The sequence below is a fragment of the Hesperophylax consimilis genome, chromosome 15 (assembly GCF_061612785.1).
Source record: "Hesperophylax consimilis isolate HC1 chromosome 15, BYU_Hcon_1.0, whole genome shotgun sequence".
NCBI lineage: Eukaryota > Metazoa > Arthropoda > Insecta > Trichoptera > Limnephilidae > Hesperophylax > Hesperophylax consimilis.
Window position 1 is genome coordinate 2688485 of NC_142850.1, and position 19415 is coordinate 2707899.

Genomic DNA, 19415 nt, shown 5'->3' on the forward strand with positions numbered 1-19415 from the left:
AAAAAAATACTCTCCTAAGCTTTGCATTGAACATTTAAATGAGAAAACAACAGAACCCATCTAAGTAAATTCTCTATAACGCTTTATTTTATTAAAAAATGAACGTTTTATAATTTTCCTTTCAATAAAGGGAGATATGAATGTTTTTACAGTTATCAAATTTAATTTGCACACGCCCGTTTTAAATTATAACAATATTATAATATAAATATCTTAAAAAATATGTTAAAATAAATAAAACAGAAGCATGAGAAGAAATTCTCCCAACACTCATATTAATAAATTTTCAAGCGCAGCAATCACTTTCATATCACTTGAAGACATAAACATAAATTAGTTCGAATACCACTTTATTTGAGAATAATGTATAAACCAACTTGTTTCGATTTGGCCTGAACCTACTATGTTCTATGTTAATCTCAACTGAACAAAAAACACCATGTAATATACCTATTTATAATTATTTCAGAAAAAACTCTATTTAATTTAATTTATACCATCCATACTACAAAATTTTAATATGTAAATGAAATCCTCAGCACGGGAGATCCTAGGGAGGATATCATTCTATCTACTTGTTACAAAAAAGAAGATAGTAAACACTTATTATTATGTCTATAAACTATATTTTATAAAACCCTGATAAAATTAACCAAACGAAACCGGTTAGTTCATATAAATATTATACTCAAATAAAGTGGTATTCAAATTAAGTTATTTTATTATAATCCTTACTAATATTTTACTTTTTCTACATTTCCATTTTTTTACATTAGTAAAATAAAAGTTATTTTAGTTTAGGTACCCAATTAAAGTAACATGATATATTTAATATGTTTTATGAATGTACTCATGTTATATATATATTGACAAAGATAAAAAGTACTAAACTTCAAGAACTACTATATTCCCGAAATTCCCCCAAGCGACCCACCCTAAAAAGTAGTATCTCACTCAAAGTACATATTTTTGGTGACATTTTTCGACATGGTTTAAAAAACATATAAATATGCATCTGACAACACTGGGTGTTCCCAAATTCAAGGTTTTTACCATATTTTCATAGGTCCTTTATACCTCAAAGGTTTTTTATCGGTCATTAAAAAATGTGCTTTTGAGCGAGATACGAAACATTTAGGGGAAATTTCGTGTTACATAAAAATACGTAATGCAACACAAACACTAAAACAATGAAAACATTGGGGCAGGACCAAATATTGTTGTTTTCCGTAGCTGCGACAAAAAAAAACGTTGTGGCCCGACCCAATGTTTTTGTTTTTGTCGGATGTTTTGAACACATTTTGTCGCTGGGACCCGACCAGACCCGACTTTAGATAGTACGCCTACAACAACGGTACCCGCCCGGCGCTGCCCGGCACCGTCCCGACGAAATGCAAACTGGGGGCATAGTTCAATTGTTACTCAGGGCCCAGGGGCATATTTAGCGCCGGTCCCAGCATTCGGCGGAAAGACGTGTACCTGTCACAAATCATTTATGCTTTTTATGTAGGTACTTAAAAAATGCAATTATGCGTTAGTCCACTCATTAATTCAGTGCGGAATTATTGGATGGGGAGGTATATAGCATATTTGCCGTAAAACTAAATAAAATAAAACAAAATTAGTATAATGTGTATTTATTTATATCTATTCTCGGACAAACAATTTACCATTAAAAACGATAAGTGTAAGTAAAACAAAAATGTTCCTCATATAAAAATTAAAGAAAGACAAACATACCCGGGTTCCAAATAAATTGAAAATATTTGAAAATCTCCTACCACCACAGTATGCGGAAAATGCTGCTTGTGTTGTGATGGAGGACTTAGCCAGCCGAGGAATTGAACAAACTACGCCAACTCAGCCACTGACCGGTCAAAACATGGTAGTAGAGTGTAAAATAATCAGTAACTGTATGTTTTGTGAACACCTCACTTCCTCACCAGGAAAACCTATGCTGAGGTGTTCGCGTATTTTAAATATAGTTAACATATAGTGTTGAGTGCAAGGCTGATGCAAGCATAATGAGTAAGATAAGGAAAAGGACGTTTGGGTGGTTTAGGAATATAGAGCGAATGAACGAAGAAAGAAGTGTAAGGAGGGTATATGACGTGAATGCGAATGTAGAAGAAGTGGGGGACGCCCGAGGAAGACATGGCATGATCCAGTGAACCAAATACTTGAATATGGCATTTCTAGAATCAGAATAACAGAAGAGTATGTATGAGACGATGTATAAATGAATAATGTAAATGAGGCAAGGAATGTGTGCAAAGACCAAGTTGTTTGGCGGTATATCCTCTCTACCTACCCCTGCGGAGAAACGGCGCCCATTAAGCACCCTTAATGGGTAAAAGCCAACTTTAAAATAAAAAAATAATCGATAACCTAACAATTATTTATTGTGTACCTACTTATCCCATTTTCCTCTGTTTATTTAATTTAGCCTAGTACCGCGAAAGAGAGATAAACACAAAACTTCACGGATTCCATAAAAATATAATAGCAAACCTAAAAGACGATAATGCAAGAACAGCTAAAATTTGGACAGCAGTGGCCAGGGGTAGCAAATAACATTACAAACTACATAACACTCAATAACACTATATAGGTAATATTGTAATGTCTTGGGGGCAGCACCAATGACTAAATAAAATACCCGGTTTAATGTTTATTCTCCATTCAATGGACAGCACGAAGCAAAATATTTTATGTGTAAAAATACCAAATACAGTTGAATGAAATATCTTTAAGAATACTATTTTAAATAAATATCCACTCGCCTGATAAAAAATATCTAATTTGTGACAAATAAACATAATAATCTAGCTTTCATTGCGATTATGACTTCCGTTATTTTGACGCGCAAGTCAGATTTTCAATCGACCAACATACAGAAATGAAAATATTATAGGCCATGTTGCCAAATCTACTTTTATCGTTTTTTAAAACGAGGGTTTTTAATATTTTTAGTTATTTACGAAAATCAAATATAAAATTAAAATACGAATACAAATTTCAAACAGAAGTAAATGTTATATATAAAGTTGTAGTTTAATTGTTTTAGTTGGAATTTGAAGCGTAAAGATTGGTAGCAGTGGTGGAATAGAGATAGTTCGGCCCGCGTCATATCGCCTTGTAGTCGCTACAGCCGCTATTTCAGTACGGACTTTTGGTCGATGGGGTCCTCCACGAATATGTTGTGTGCCTCACATGGCAGTTTCGAATGGCGGCTGCCGTTTGGGCTCGGCGTTAGAATCGCCTGTATCCGTGGTAATTGCGTTTATCGATGTTATTTTGTGTGTAATATCGCACAGCAAAGTGCGTACAACACAATGATGTTGTTATTCTACAAGAATATGCGATGTTTTTGAATAAAATTGACAATAATAATATTTTGCCTCACTGTCCCTCAATTGCCATTTTATTTCATGCAGAGTGTGCATATTATATACGTACCACCAGTGTATGTACGAATAAGTTGATAAAATCAAGGTGTATGCGCAAATAATGAAAAAATTTCAGATTACGTGTTTATATCGTAATTTCTGTGTGTTATTGTCAAATCTGGCAAATGCGTTTTTATCTTTTTTTTAAGGTCATTCACGTTTGTGTTATTTTCGCAGGAGCTTTAAATGATCGTCCGCCCTGAATAGGAATTGACGTCACAAAAATGACTACTTCTTCAGAAGATGTGTTGGTCAGCGTCAATCATGTCAGATATAAGAAAGGAGATGGCACTCTCTATGTCATGAACCAGAGGTTGGCGTGGATGGTGGAGCACAGGGACACTGTCGCGGTCTCTCACAAATATGCCGACATTAAAAGTAAGTGTACAATGTCGCAGTTAACATTTCACACCGGTTTATTATATAGAAGATGAGTTGGTCAGCATCAATCATGTCAGATATAAGAAAGGAGATGGTATTCTCAACGTCATGAACCCGAGGTTTGTGGATGGTGGAGCACAGGGACACTGTCGCAGTTAACATTTCACACCGGTTTATTATATAGAAGATGAGTTGGTCAGCATCAATCATGTCAGATATAAGAAAGGAGATGGTATTCTCAACGTCATGAACCCGAGGTTTGTGGATGGTGGAGCACAGGGACACTGTCGCAGTTAACATTTCACACCGGTTTATTATATAGAAGATGAGTTGGTCAGCATCAATCATGTCAGATACAAGAAAGGAGATTGTACTCTCAACGTCATGAACCCGAGGTTTGTGGGTGCTGGAGCACAGGGACACTGTTGCGGTCTCACAAATATGCCTACATTAAAAGTAAGTGGACAATGTCGCAGTTAACATTTCACACCAACGGCAATCAAAATAGGTCCTTAGAATTTTTGACTCGACAATTTGACTAAATTTTGATGTCTTAATAGGTAGCCAATTATCTCGACTTGACTCGGGATAATATATTTTGATGAACTACGAACCGTTGTGAATACGTACCGATTAGGTAAATATTTCACAAAGGCCTCACTTTTAATAGGCACATATTATAGAAATTACACTTTGTTTTAATTTAATTAGGATAAGAAACAATGATTTACGTCAGGGTGGTTGGTAAAAGATTCATTGTAGTTCCATTTTTATTCAATCAAAATTAACCTTTCCCACCATTTTGGACTATTTTTTATGGATTTACACTTGCGTAAGTTTGGTTTCAATTTAAATATGCATAAATTACTTAATTAACCCAACCTAAGAACCTAATCACCCATTTTGTGCATGTAAATAGTTGTTTCTTGTGGTAATTGTTCTAACAAATTGCAATTTCCATCATCTGTGCCTAAAAGTGTGGCTGTTAGGGGAAATAATTACCACCAATTATTGTAAATAGGCTCAAAACAATATGTTTTAAAGGATTTATTAATATACATCATAGCACATTTAGGCTAAGATACAATACCTACTTAAAAATGTCTGAGTTTTCACTCATATTTGACATATATATCTGACATTGGACGCTTTGAAAATTCCTACAAGAAAGCTTAAAACGTATGTTCTTTATCTTATAATAATGCTTTAGTTCTTTCTTACACACGTGAAACAAGAAATGAAACACCGTCGTCGTGCCGTTGCCGTGGGAATTTTAAAGACGCCCATTGGCCCTGCCTACTATATCGTCAATTGTATAAGATTCATAGGAATTGCAAATCCTTCACCGTTTTCTCACATTGTGGAATCAGGAGAAAACTCAGTAAACTTTATTAAAGGAAATGGGATTCTGTCAAGGGAGTAAGATAAAACATGAGAGATACCACGAGCTATGGCCTGACTAATAACCTGTAGTTCTTATTAGAAACCTAGGTTTTTCCCTCCCTTTCCCACATTCGCTACCCAGTAATGGAAGTGAAGGAATAAACAATGTGTTTTATTTTTGGATGTGGAGTAATTTTTGTACAACACATACAGAATTTTTTACAGTATTCTGTTGATTGTATCCCCCGTATAAAAACAGAATTACGTGTAGTAATTTCCGTGAACATTCCAGCCCAGAAGATATCGCCAGCTGGCAAGGCCAAGGTCCAGCTGCAGGTAGTGCTTCATGACGGGGGCTGCAGCACCTTCCACTTTGTGAACCCGGCCGGGGCGGAGGCGCAAGCCGAGGACCGCGATAAGGTCAAGATGCAGCTGCAGAATCTACTGCCCCAGTTCCGGAGACAGGTCAACCGCGAGCTGGAGGAGAAGTCCAGGTAGGCTAATTAGCCATCATGCCGTTTCAGAGAGGATAAACTGCCACACAACATTTAACATATCAACACCTTAGAATAATAAGTTTCCACCTGACAGCAATGCCACGGGATAGTGGGCTTTAGAAAGAGCCACTTTAGAGTTTCATATCACACGAAATAGTCAAATATATAGGTATCGCAGGTTCAATCCTACCAAGGGACGGTATTAAAGTTGATTTTTAAGTTCAACTTGAGAAATATTTTCATTAGTTGAGTATTGGGTAGGATCCTAACAATGCAATCCGACTCCTGAGTATACTGACAAACCGGCTGCTGCTCCATCATTGCGCAAGCATCAATTTCACCTTTTTTATGTGAGTGGAAAGAGTTCAAATGTTTGGTTATTTGTAAAACTAGGTACCTTTGAGGAATTTATTAGGAGTGGGGAGAAGAGCAGAGGCCACCTCGGTGGGCTCTTCTCTCTTATATGAAAATGATTAAAATTATTCCAATGAGAAAACCCTTCCCGCTACACGATCCTCCAGGGAATCCATATGCGGGAAAACAGGGACCCTCGTGGAACCTCGACAAAGAAACTCGAAGGAATGGGGTGAAATGGAAGAGCACAATGGGCCCATGGGCTTAGTGCTCACAGGAACTATCAGTTTACATAATAAATAAATAGGTTGTTCATATCCTGGGAATGTTTGTCTTTAGTGTTATGTTAGAGATATACAGTAGAATCTCGCTAATAGTCTTTATTGCAGTTGGGAATGCGCCAGTCGCACTGGCGGGTGCTGCATAACTGGAATTCTTATGTTGAAAGTGTTTGTATTCTTATTTAGGATAATTTTAGCAATAAACCTATGTATAATAAGCAAGAAATGCTTATTGTTACAGATTACTCTCTCTACACCCCACCTTGAAGCATTTGTATGAAGATCTCGTTATCACCAAAGTACTAAGCAGTGAAGAATATTGGAATACCCCAACTATTAAACAGTACACGGACAGTCAATCGGAAAAACAAGAGATAGGTAAGAATTCTTGATAATATTATATAAAATCCTCGTTATCACCAAATACTGTGCAGTGAAGAGTTTTGGAATACTCCATAGACATTTAAATTGGTAGACCAGCTTATCATTGAAAGGGGAACAAACCAAGCATCAAAGAGCTGGGAGGTGCCATGACCCTCTCTCTTTTTGTGATTTATCAATAAATGAATCATAACACGATACAGGCAACTCACGTTGTAATATCACTATTTGGTCCTCGAAAATAAAATCTGCTTATGAATTACTACTCCTTGATTGCTGCATAAAAAAATATCTAAAAATTCAGGTTAGTTTCCAAAATTGAATATTTTGTTCTATTTAGTTTAGACACTTTTACAAATGTCTTATAATTTACTCACCTCACTCATTTTTGTTTCGCTATGCAACTGGTTGTTCTGTTAAAAATAAACATTCAGACCCTCTGCAGAAAAGTCCCACAATGGACTGCGCTGCAAAATGTTGCCTTCCTTCAGCAATTTCACTTTTTTGTGCAGTGACTGGTTATTCAATGTGTGCTCTTCGGCGGCCGTAGTTAATACAAAGCATTCTTGAAGCCTCCTGGTGCCAAAAATATGATCACTTTGTATGCCTCCAGCTCGTCGAATGATACCCATATTTTATATTAGGGCAAGTCTTATCGATTAAGTATATCCCATAAGTTATTACTCAAGTAAATTGTATGCATCAGGATTGAGAGGCAAATTGTTGGGTTAGTTCTAGAGTTACTTGTCTAAATATGCCAAATCAAAGTTATTTCATGCAACCAGTGGTCTACCGCAAGGAAGCCACCTTAGTCCCATTTTATTTCTTAAATTCATAAATGACATCATAAGTTGTCTCGACGATGTAGAATTTTCAAATTATACAAAGACATATCCAATATTAGCGACTGCCTAATCTTACAGTCAAACATCGACAAATTACACGATTGGTGTATCGCTAACAACTTATTCCTCAACGTTGATAAATATGAGACACTAACTTTGTGCCGAATCAAGACCCCATTATCATTTAACTACACTATTGACAACAAAATATGGGAAAAAGTCAACGAAATTAGGGATTTTGGAGTAATGTTTGACACCCAATTCAAATTTGTAAATCACATACAACAAATAACTAATAAAGGCTTGAAGACAGGGATTTATAATCAGAACTATCAGACTTCGATTCATTGGAAGTTATTAAAATCGTATATTTGTCATAGGAGCTATAACGAGCGGTACTATCAACCTGTACTATTATTTTTATGCCTTTTAAAACTGGTTTTTTCTGTCCTTTTTTCTTTTCATGTTCATTTAAATGGAAAATTGTATGTACAGGGTTTTCCAATAAGAGGTGTTATTTTGAATAGCCCGCTATTTCGGTAGATGTTTCTTTTGAAGCTGTCATTTTTTGACATTTGACAAGTAGAAACTACGCCATTAATAAAAATGGAACGATACACGCTTCAACAACGCATTGATAAGGTTAAAGACCTTTACATTAAACAATGATTACAAAAATGATAATAATGCAGCAAATTTTTTAATAAAACACGACTCGTTAAAATAGGGCAAAAATCACTCGACAAATGCCTAAGTTGCATTTAAAGATTCACTGTGATTGAAAACTATGGAAAATTTTATTTTTTAATTCAGTGCAGAAATGTGTAACAGAGGAATACCTAAAATCTGAACCCAGAATTCATTATATTTATAGAGTTATTAGAAGCAATGTGTAGTAAATACACACCACAGATAAGGAAAGGTTAACCTTCGATATGCCAAGATGCAAAAAAAAAACTTGTGTTACCAGAGGGGTCACTGAGATACACCCCTATATAGATTTTATCATTTTAAGGCTGTGTTTATAGGTTTTGTTATTATTAGGAATACAGAAAAATACCACGCAGAATAGTAATTTCGGAGATTTTGGTTACCCTGTGCCCCTTGGTAACGAGAAGGTTTAAAAGAATTTTTTTTGTAGGTGTTTCCGGTGCCTTTCTTGCTGACATCAAACCCCAGACTGATGGCTGCAACGGACTCAAATATAACCTAACCCAGGACATTATTGAAGCTGTGTTTAAGACATATCCGGCCGTGAGAAAAAAGCACTCTGATTACGTTCCCGCCAAAATGACCGAGGCAGAATTCTGGACCAAATTTTTTCAATCACATTATTTTCACAGGTTTGTACATAGAGTTATGCAATTAGAGGCGCTATAGCGTACTAATATGTCGACGAAACATGTTCCACTATTAGAACATGATAATTTGTGCATTTGGAATGGATCGGATAACCGGTTGTTTGGTGTTAGAGCGTTGGAGGCCAAATCGGACTAATTGGATGTACAAAAGTAGGCATATTTTTCACTTCATGTCTCATCGAAATATAATATGTACATCAATGGGTTTGTAATTGTTCCTATGTAAAGGGTGGTCCATCAGATATGCCGGATTTAATTTTGAAATGAAATTTGTAATGTGTTTTAGCAATGGTGGCCAGATAACTCATCAAAATAACAATTAACACACCTATATAAACCACCACATGCTATACAGTTATGAAGGGTGATGAAGCAAGTTTACATATGTTTTTGTTTCATCACTTTTCATAACTTTATAGCACTTTTCATAGGTGTGTTGAATTGTCATTTTTAAGAAGGAGTTATCATGGAACCTTTAGCAATAACAAGAAGTTGGTCTTTTGTACAGCAACTCATTTTTAATAACCTCAATAACAGTAGATGACAACTCAAACATTAGAGTTGCCAACTAAAATAAATAAAAAAAATTGAGGGAACTTTAAATCCGTCGTACTCAATGGACCACCCTTTATTTTATTTATTCCGTACGCAGTGACTTCTGGCTAACTTTTTTTTTTTTTTTAGATATAATGAACCAGGACTGATATAAAATATTTTATTTAGCAATTACTCTAGATTGAGCTCTGGCATTATGAAATTTACACAGCTTTTCTCTCTGATGTTTATAGGTCAAGGCAACTATTTTCCCGCTTGCAAAGTAATTTCCATCATGAGCTATGGAGCTTTGAATATTCATTAAACTCTCACAAAATAAGTCAACATGCCAATTTTTAGTTGCAAGTTTTTCAATTGTTCAATAAGAAAACCCAAAAGACACGACAGTTTGAATTCCAAGAAGTTCAATGTTAAATGTGTTTACGAGAGTTGACAGACTGTAAATATTTATATGTTTGCATTTTCTATACACTGAATTTTTGATACTGATGTGTATCCATATTGTAATTTTCGATTAACGTTTTATAAGCTGTTTTTTTTTTCATTTTGCGATGAAGCCGGTGAATTTAATATTTATGATACCATATTCTACCATCTGTGTCGGTTACAGTCTCTGCGGTCGAAAGATTACGAATCGGGAGGGTGCGGGTTCGAATCCCAGCGTGCCCAAGCAAATTTAATTAATTAAAAATAATATTTGTGGCAAGTTCCAGAGTGAAAGACCACCACTCAGAATTGAAACATTGCCTGAAATGGCTTTAGCTGTGTTTGGTGAGTAGATCTGAATAGCTAATTACTTCCACTTGCCATATCATTTTCCTCTCCGCTATCTGCAGACTCACAACATATCCCAATTGGGGTCTTACTGGCCCCAGATGGTTCGGATTCTTAAATAACTAATAAATTCCCCCTCTCCCAGAGACCGCATCGCCTCCTCCAGCAAAGACCTGTTCACCGAGTGCGGCAAGCTGGATGACCAGCAGCTGAATGCGGCGGCGGGGGCAGCCGTTGCGGGGGACGGTGGCGAGCTGGACTTGCGACGCTGGGCCGAGGTGGACCCCCTGCAGGAAGACCCTGAGCCGCCGAGCAAGCACAATGCCACCTCCGTACACCACAGCATGATCAAGCGCTTCAATCAGCACTCCATCATGGTAAGAAAGTAGTCTTCGACTTGGACTTCGACTTCATAATTATGTATTCAACCAAGGTACCTATGAAAACTAATGTAAACGGAAAATAAAATTCTGATTCCAAAAACCAAAGACGTTTTTATTTTTCAGGTGGAAAAAAGCTTTCTGAAAATGAGCATCATTCTTTTCAATCATCGGTCCAATCCTTATGTTTCTGTTTATAACATGACTACTCATTTGAATTCTCAGTCGGTTCCTGTCATTAAGATAAAATTAACTCCATTCTATTCTGCCGTTAATGGAACAAAAGCACATTGAGAATTGTTTCTCTCAAGCCAACGTCTAATCCAATACTTTATTTGGGCCTATTCATCTTAATTGACAAAATCGTGTAAATTTGACAGCAGCAAATCGTTGTTGACAGGAAGCCATCTTACTGCAAATTAAATTACAGGTATAGCAGTTGCTGTGAGCATTCATATGTAAACGCTCCTGTGAAAAACTTACATTAGTTGTAACTTTACTTAAGTGTGTAAAGGCAGCTGTTATGTATAGTTTGACCTAAAACAAAAGACCGTTCCCTAGTATCTTCCGGAATGAAGCGCAATGCGGGAGGGGAGTATGGTGTCAAAAGCCACCAACGAACACTAGCGATTTACTAAAAAAATTATGCCCTTTCTGCGCGCTCCTTCTTCGCTTGCTGTCTAGCTACAGCTCGGACACTTAACCATTAATCATGTAAATACAATGCAGTAATAAATCATGTCTTTGTTTCAGGTGTTGAAAGCTGGTGAGAATGTAGTAACCCCGCCAGCAAATGTGGAGAAACAGCCCGAGATGAATGGGGGCCCCTCGCCGGAGAAGAAAGAGATCCAGTCGCCTCCCGAACCCCCCAGCAAGAGGAAGAGAATTCAGGATAAGATCAGATTTGAAGATCTGCAAGGGGATGAAACGGCCGGGAAAGAACTGCCGCAGTTGGAGTTGTCTAGGGTGAGAATTCAAATAAATAACTTCTTTGATATCTAATACAGCTCTACAAATTTTTGAAGGTACAAAGAGAACTAAAGAAAAAAACCATGTTTTTTGTCAATTTTTCCTCTTTTTGAAAAGACTCCATTCATCCTCTCTGTATCTAGGTTACTTATAAATGATACTTGAATTAATTGTACTGAACCCCTTCCAGGTGGAGCGTTACCTACACGGCCCTGCACCCCCGGAAGCCCTGGAGTCGGCCTCTGCCCCCGGAGCTGCTACCCGCCGCCAGCACGCCAGGGGTGCCCGCTCTCTGCTGCTAGGCTGGGCGGCCAGCGGGGCTAGCGGGCAGGGCGGGGGAATGCGGCCCCTGCAGCCCTCGGCGCCCGCCGCCGTGGCAGCGCTGGGCGAGCTCAGCCCTGGCGGGGCGCTGATGACGCATCACCACACGCACTCACTAGCACGTTAGTATATGTATAAAACAACTTTATATACCGCCGTTTTGTGATAAAATCACCTCAAAGGTGTTTCACATTTTGTCAGTTAGTAACCTTTTTGAAAAGATTTTTTAATGTAATCCCTCAGGACTCTCACACATTGACCGTATATTTCTTAAAGACTGTCAGAAAGTCAGAGAATTTGAGTGTACTTCCGCTTTGCAATTAAATCCAAATTGGAATATTTCTAAATATATGATGAAATATGCTTTCATATTTTTAATTATTAAAATGAAACATGTTAGTTTTTAAATATTAAAAGTTTTAATGCAAATATTAAAAAGTAGTAAAAATGGCTCACCTTACGTTTTTTCACACTGAACTAAAGTTACCGAGAATGAAAAAAATATATACACATTTTATTAGGCAACTGGTTCAAGATGGTGGTCGTTTTAATGGTTCAGTAAGGATTATTTATATTTTATGAAATTGGTGTGTTTATTTTAACTTTGTTATTTGCCTTTTTTTAAAATTAATTATTATTTTTTATATATATTTTTTTAATATTATGGTACCTCCCTGCCTGAAGAAAGTTTGAAAAAAAATATTGTCATTGAGATATTGCGTTTATTTGGGCAATTTGAAATGAAAAAATGTTTATAATTACCTACCTAGGGTTTTTAAGTACCTACCTACAAATGTTATTTAGGAGGAAATTTTGATTTATTAAATAAGAGAAAATTAGAAACATACATTTTTGGATGTAAGGTTTACTGTTCACAGAACTGCTAATCATATTATGTATTTTAATTTTGACTAGCTTGCCATATATTAAACTGGCTGATTTAACTCCAACCTCCTTCCCATCCCAAGAGCATATGTTCCAAGTCACAAATCAGTGCCCGATTACACCGGGACAGGAGTACTCCTTGCTGGTGTAGTACATTTGTATTGTTGGCACATTATCAATATAATAATTGTATGCTTGACATCATTGTGTTTTTTTTTTTATAATTAGGCCTTTATAAATTGGTAACCTTTTCCATTCCAGAACTGGTCCCCGCAGATGTGGAAGCGGAAGCGAGACGTCTCTACCTCGGGGGCGGCGAGCTCCTGCGCTCCTTCTGGCGCTGTTTCCCCCCAGCTCATCTTCCGGGTCCCACGCCCCCCGCCGACAAGATAGCTGGGGCCCACGAGGCCCTAGTCCGATTCCGCCTCGCCAAGGTCAAGCCCTTTGAGGTGAATATTATATAATTTTTATTAATTTATTTAGGAAGAAAAACAATACCTACCTGATCTATTATTTTTATTGTGTTTTGTTTTGTCATTGTTATCCAGTTAATAGTAAAGATTTGGATTGGTAGTTTCAGTTTTGAAATAAATTTAAATATGGTTCATTGATTTATTATGAGCTGTTTTTGCTTTGATAAGTAACTATCCTGTTTATGATTCAATAGAAATACATCAACCCAAAAAATTGTCCCAGTGCTTAAAATGTGATATATCTAGCTTTTGGGGATCTTGGAGTCATGGTCAAATTGATAACTTAACAATATCGGATCGATAGGCTCAATTTCTGACGATTTCATATTGATATTGACATGAAATAAAAAGAAAATGACTACTAATAAATCAGCAAAGTGAAATTGAAACAATACAAAAAAGGAGTTAATTAGTTAATGAGGTCTTTAGCTGCAGCTTTTCATATTTGAATAACTTTCCTTTCTCCAAGCCAGAATTGATTTCAATGGATCGCGTGTACAACATATTTCAATTCTAAGAGCTTCACCTCCGTTCAGTAATTTGCATAACGATCAACATCATTCAAAAAGATATTTATATTGACAGTTAAACTGGAGCTTATCTGACGACTTGAAGATAATGCTAAAATTCAGCCCTCTGAACATTTATTGTCAATTTTTGACAATGCTCGCAAATATCGCCAACTGACCATAGATGACGGATTTAGTTAACCTGTGGTGTACCAGGAAATTCCTAGCTCAATTTCCAAAAGCTCAAATTCCAAAATCAAACGTCAAGTGTCCACTTAAATTTTTTTTGTGTCGCATTATATAAGTATATGATAACAATTCTTCCAGATTTCGGTAGTTTATACAACTGTTGTTAGTAAGTAATAATATTATTTTATACAAGAAACCTGTAAATAAATAATGCTAAAAATATAATTATTCATTATGACGTAAAAATTTTGACATTTCTTACGAAGTTAATTTTCATCACTTTTCTTGGGTGAAATATTATAAAAATTACATCAAAATAATGTAGATAAAACTATCTTTCTGATGATACCTCAAATCTATTATTTCCACAATCAATTTATATCAAAAATAATGAAAGAAGACGCTTTGACACTAAAAACGCGGCAAATATTTCGTTGGCATTCCACAGAAAAATTCTTTGTAAAAAATCTGAAAAGCTAGAAGTCATTCCGGTATTTGCTGCGTAAAGAACGAGAATAGCCCAAGCGATTGTGACCTTGTTCTTCATACAAATTCCTTATACATAAGGGTCAAAATCGCACATAATTTTTTTTTTTTTTTTTTTAAATTCGTAGATAATGTGCTGCACTCACTTATGCGGTTCCGGGATACGACGGGTTAATGTAGTATTGATAGAGGGTTTTATCATTCGACAGTTCCCCTGAAGGGCATTTGTCTTAAGACATGCCATCTTAAAAATTGGTCAGTTGTAATATTATGCATTTTTTTCTATTCCCTCTGTGTTGAAATAACATGGGTGACCCTTGTAAAGATGTTTCTATAATCCGTAGTTAAGTAAAAAAAATTTTTAGCCACTGGCTTTTTTCCCCCACTTTCTTATTGCCCCCTCTCTCTCTTACTGCCCTTCCATTACCCTTATTATCCCCGCACCCACCAACCCCCCTTCAATCAATTCCCGTTAATCACTTCCAGAAACACTGCTCTAAAACATATTATAAACTTTTGCTTACAAATGATGTACTATTTCTTATAGGACCGCATAATGCGTGAGCTCTCTCCGCTGGCTCATTCCCTCACGAAGCATCTTTCGCAGCTGTTCCAATCGGCCACTGCTAAATATACTGTATGGCAATCCCGGCAGGCCAAAATACGGTAGTGGCTCCTGTACCTCATTGTGATTGTTACATTATTAAAGCGTTCATTATTAAGAGATGTTTATTACTGTAGTAATACACTACAAGTGTGCACATGAGATGAGACATTTATTGCTGTATTAATTAGTATGCTAAAAATGTGCACATTTATAACTGTATTAATGCGCTCTAAGTGTGCACATGAGATGAGACATTTATAACTGTATTAATGTGCTGTAAATGCGCACATGAGATGAGACATTTATAACTGTATTAATGCGCTGTAAGTGTGCACACAAGGTGAGGCAATTATAACTGTATTAATGCGCTGTAAATGCGCACATGAAATAGAGACATTTATTACTGTATTAATAATTTGCCACAAATGTGAACATGAGATGAAACATTTATAACTGTATTAAAATGTTACGAATGCCCCATGAGAAGAGATGTGTATAATTGTATTAAAATGCTACATGCGTGTACATAGGAGAAACGTGTATAATATGCTACATAAATGTACATAGAAGACACAATATGTAGAACTGTATAAAGATAGACTGTAATGGTGCAAACATTCTCTGGTCCAACCCAAAGTGATGTGCTACATGTAACAAGTGTTTATAACAGATGGGTTATCGCTTTCAAAAGTTGTGTTTTACGGAGAATCGATTATTTCAAATGTGTTAAAGGAAATTTACTACTACATTATATGTTTTTTGTAATTCAGCTGCGTCGCTAGTTTGACAAGTCAGTGGATTAAACAGAATTCTGTATTATTTTTATAAATATTATGATGCAGAGGTGTGGAATGAATAATCCTGGTGACTGAGATAAAATTAAGTTCTTTATATATGTAGTTTCAAATGTATTATTATTTCTTCTAAATAATAATTTACATTGATTTATGATACTATGAATAATATTTCCCCCATTTAAGCAAGTCACAACTGTGAGATATCAAAAATAAATCAATCTTATGTTTATTGGAAGTTGATTCATCGACTTTTATTGCGAAAATGATACATGTAGTTCAGTTGTGGTCCGTGACTTTGTGAGTTAGAGTGGTAAGATGAAAAATACAACTAATGATGTTGTACCTGAAAATATATATAATTTTTTTTTAAGTCAATTTTGTTGATTCTTTTAGTTTCCCGCAGGATTCCCAAATTGAATAATTTCATAGAAAAAAATTCAGTTATAGCAAGATCATTAACCCCTCAAGCCTCTGGCATATTGACAGTTATATTTCTCAAAGACGCTCTCAGAAGGTCGGAGAATTTGTGTGTATTTCCACTGCAATAAAATCCAAAAAAATGGAATATTTCTGGACGATAAAATACGTTTTCAAATTTTATTATTAGAAACTAGCTCAGTCCTTCTGTGAAGAAGGAGAAACAATAGCGTGTGTTGCTTTACGTCCTACAGATGGTGCTGATTAAAATATTAAAAAAAAAACGTTTTTTTCATTATGCAGTTTTTACCTGTAACAGGTGACATCTACATAATATAGGTTTATAAAAACACATGCGTATTCGAATGCGATGTTGTCTCAAAATTTTAAAGCAATCGGTGATGAACTTTTAGAGATTTAAGATTTTGAAGAAACCAATATTTATATTTTTATTTATATGAATAAACATATAATTTTGTTGAATATGAAATTTGAAGGCAACCCTCAAAAGGTTTTAAAAATGGCGCTTGTTTCGTCTAAACACTGAATTAAAATTACTGATAACCAAAAAAAATAAAAATATTTATTTAGACTAATATATTACAAACGTTTTTGTCAACTCACTTTTTTTGTCATTTCTTATAAAAATAATTGATAAAAAATTCACAAAGTTTCATAAATTTTTCTCAAATTACATTTTACTAAATTTTCTACGGTAATTTTAATTATGCTGGGGTATCCTCAGGAGATAGACAAATACCATAGCGGACTTTTCTGTAAGCCTTTTTAAGGTATACAATTCCGTAGTATATTATTTTGATGTATCTCCTCGTAAGGTTTAGCCAGCGATAGCAATGTAAGCACCTGAAAATATTTTTTTACGATTTCGTTGCAAAGTATCGACTTCTCTCCACTCCCTATAAATATAATATGCATTTATTATACAGGGTGTCCGGAAACTCGTAGTACAAGCGGGAAACTGGTGAATCTACATCACATTTGGAGTCGATTTTGTAGTATATTTTTTTTTTTATTTGAGCTTTCGTTATCGAGTAAATCGAGTTTGAAGTTGATTTTTTTTTTTTTTTTTTAATCAAATTCTTATAAATTATTACTGAAGATCAAAGTACCCAACTAATTAAAACTATTTGAAAGTAAAACAAATGAAGAAACTCGGATTTGAAGCATTATTTTGAAATCACCCTTCATTTAACCCGGTGTAATCATAAAATATTTCTGCTCTGCAGGGTTAAAACATCTGTTATTCAACCCTAAACACCAGAAAAAACTTTAACCCTAAAATAGCCGAAAAATATTTTTTTTTGGTTTTTTTTTTTTTGAAAATGCTCAAATCAAAAAACTTTATGTTTTTTTGGGTTCCCCATGTGGTGTAGATTCTCCAGTTTCCCGCTTGTACTACGAGTTTCCGGACACGTTGTATATATAAACCTTCCGGAATAAATTCTCTAATTGGTAGTGAAAACCCTATTGAAATCTACAGACAGACGCAGATAGCGACATTATTTTATATTATTTAGAGATAAAGCTTGGAATTTTCTTTCTCATTCTAACACCGTTTAGTTAATATTTCTAACTATAACAGTGAGAAAGAGAAGAGGATTTCTATGAGAGCATCAGATCTATTTCCAAAAGCGGAACTTATTTATTCAATCTTACCACTCCAACTCACCGAAAAGAAAAGTCACGGACCGACACTGACGTAGTTACTTTTGTACTACAGTAGAACCTTGTTAATTCGAAATCCACGGGACATCAAAAATCAAATTTCGAATTAACGAATTCCCACATAATTCGAAATTTTATGAAAAAAAATTTTTTAAAAATACGCCGAAAATCGATTTTCTCGGCCGCCTCTTCAAATCCGGATGGTATTTTAGTTGTAAATTCGTATTAATACCAATTATTTCTTTATTTTCGCGGCCGATTACCGTAGCGGCGGGCCCTTTAAATTCAGAAATACGCAATAAATTCGTAAAAATGCTATATATTTACGCGTAAATCGAGATTTCGCTGCCGATTTCGGTCGCAGCCTACCCTTTAAATTGAGATATTCGTAAAAATACGATATATTTCCGCGTAAATCGAGATTTCGCGGTAATTTTCCGTCGCGGCCGGCCTTTTATTTCAAATATATGAATTTAAATTCGTAAAAATACGATATATTTCCGCGTAAAACGAGAATTCGCGGCCGTATTCTGCCGCGGCCGGCTCTTTAAATTCGGATATTCGAAATAAATTCGCAAAAATACGATATATTTCCGCGTAAAACGAGAATTCGCGGCCGTATTCCGTCGCGGCCGACCCTTTAAATTCAGATATTTGATGTAAATTCGTACAAATATGATATATTTTCGCGTAAATCGAATTTTATCGGCAGTTTTTCGTCGCGGCCGGCCTTTTAAGTTCAGATATTTGAAGTAAATTCGTAAAAATATGTCATATTTCGGCATGAATCGAAATTTTTCGGCCGATTTCCGTCGCGCCGTATTTTTTTAACTCGGATATTCGAAGTACAATTAGTAAAAATACGATATATTTCCGCTTAAATTGAATTATCGCGTCTGATTTCCGTTGCGGCGGGCCCTTTAAAATTCAGATATTCGAAGTACAATTAGTAAAAATACGATATATTTCCGCTTAAATTGAATTATCGCGTCTGATTTCCGTTGCGGCGGGCCCTTTAAAATTCAGATATTCGAAATAAATTCGTAAAAATACGATATATTTACGCGTAAATCGAGATTTCACGGCCGATTTCCGTCGCAGCGGGCCATTTAAATTCAAATATTCGAAATAAATTCGTAAATATATGATACATTTACGCGTAAATCGAAATTTCGCGGTCGAGTTTCGTCGCGGCCGACCCTTTAAATTCAGATATTTGGTGTAAACTCGTAAAACTACGACATATATCCGCGTAAAACGTATTTTCTCGGCCCTTCAAACTCGGATATTCGAAATAAATTTGAAAAAGTACGACATTCCAGTGTAAATCGATTCAGATTTACAAAATAATAATACTAATTAGGACGACGTATAAATACATTTTTCGGCGTTTTACCGCCACGGCTGACATTTAGATTCAGATTTACGAAATATT

The 19415-nt window shown here is 35.6% G+C and overlaps 1 protein-coding gene across 1 annotated transcript; it reads left to right on the plus strand.

Moving 5' to 3' along the window:
• The first annotated feature begins 3151 nt into the window (after window positions 1–3151).
• On the plus strand, window positions 3152–18026 carry Tfb1 (transcription factor B1). The gene is made up of 10 exons (XM_089639927.1): window positions 3152–3273; window positions 3627–3827; window positions 5506–5707; window positions 6587–6723; window positions 8713–8914; window positions 10407–10638; window positions 11395–11607; window positions 11801–12053; window positions 13078–13265; window positions 15021–18026. The coding sequence occupies exons 2-10, from the start codon at window positions 3674–3676 to the stop codon at window positions 15141–15143; spliced, it is 1704 nt and encodes a 567-aa protein (XP_089496053.1). The 5' UTR covers window positions 3152–3273; window positions 3627–3673; the 3' UTR covers window positions 15144–18026.
• The last annotated feature ends 1389 nt before the right edge of the window (window positions 18027–19415 follow it).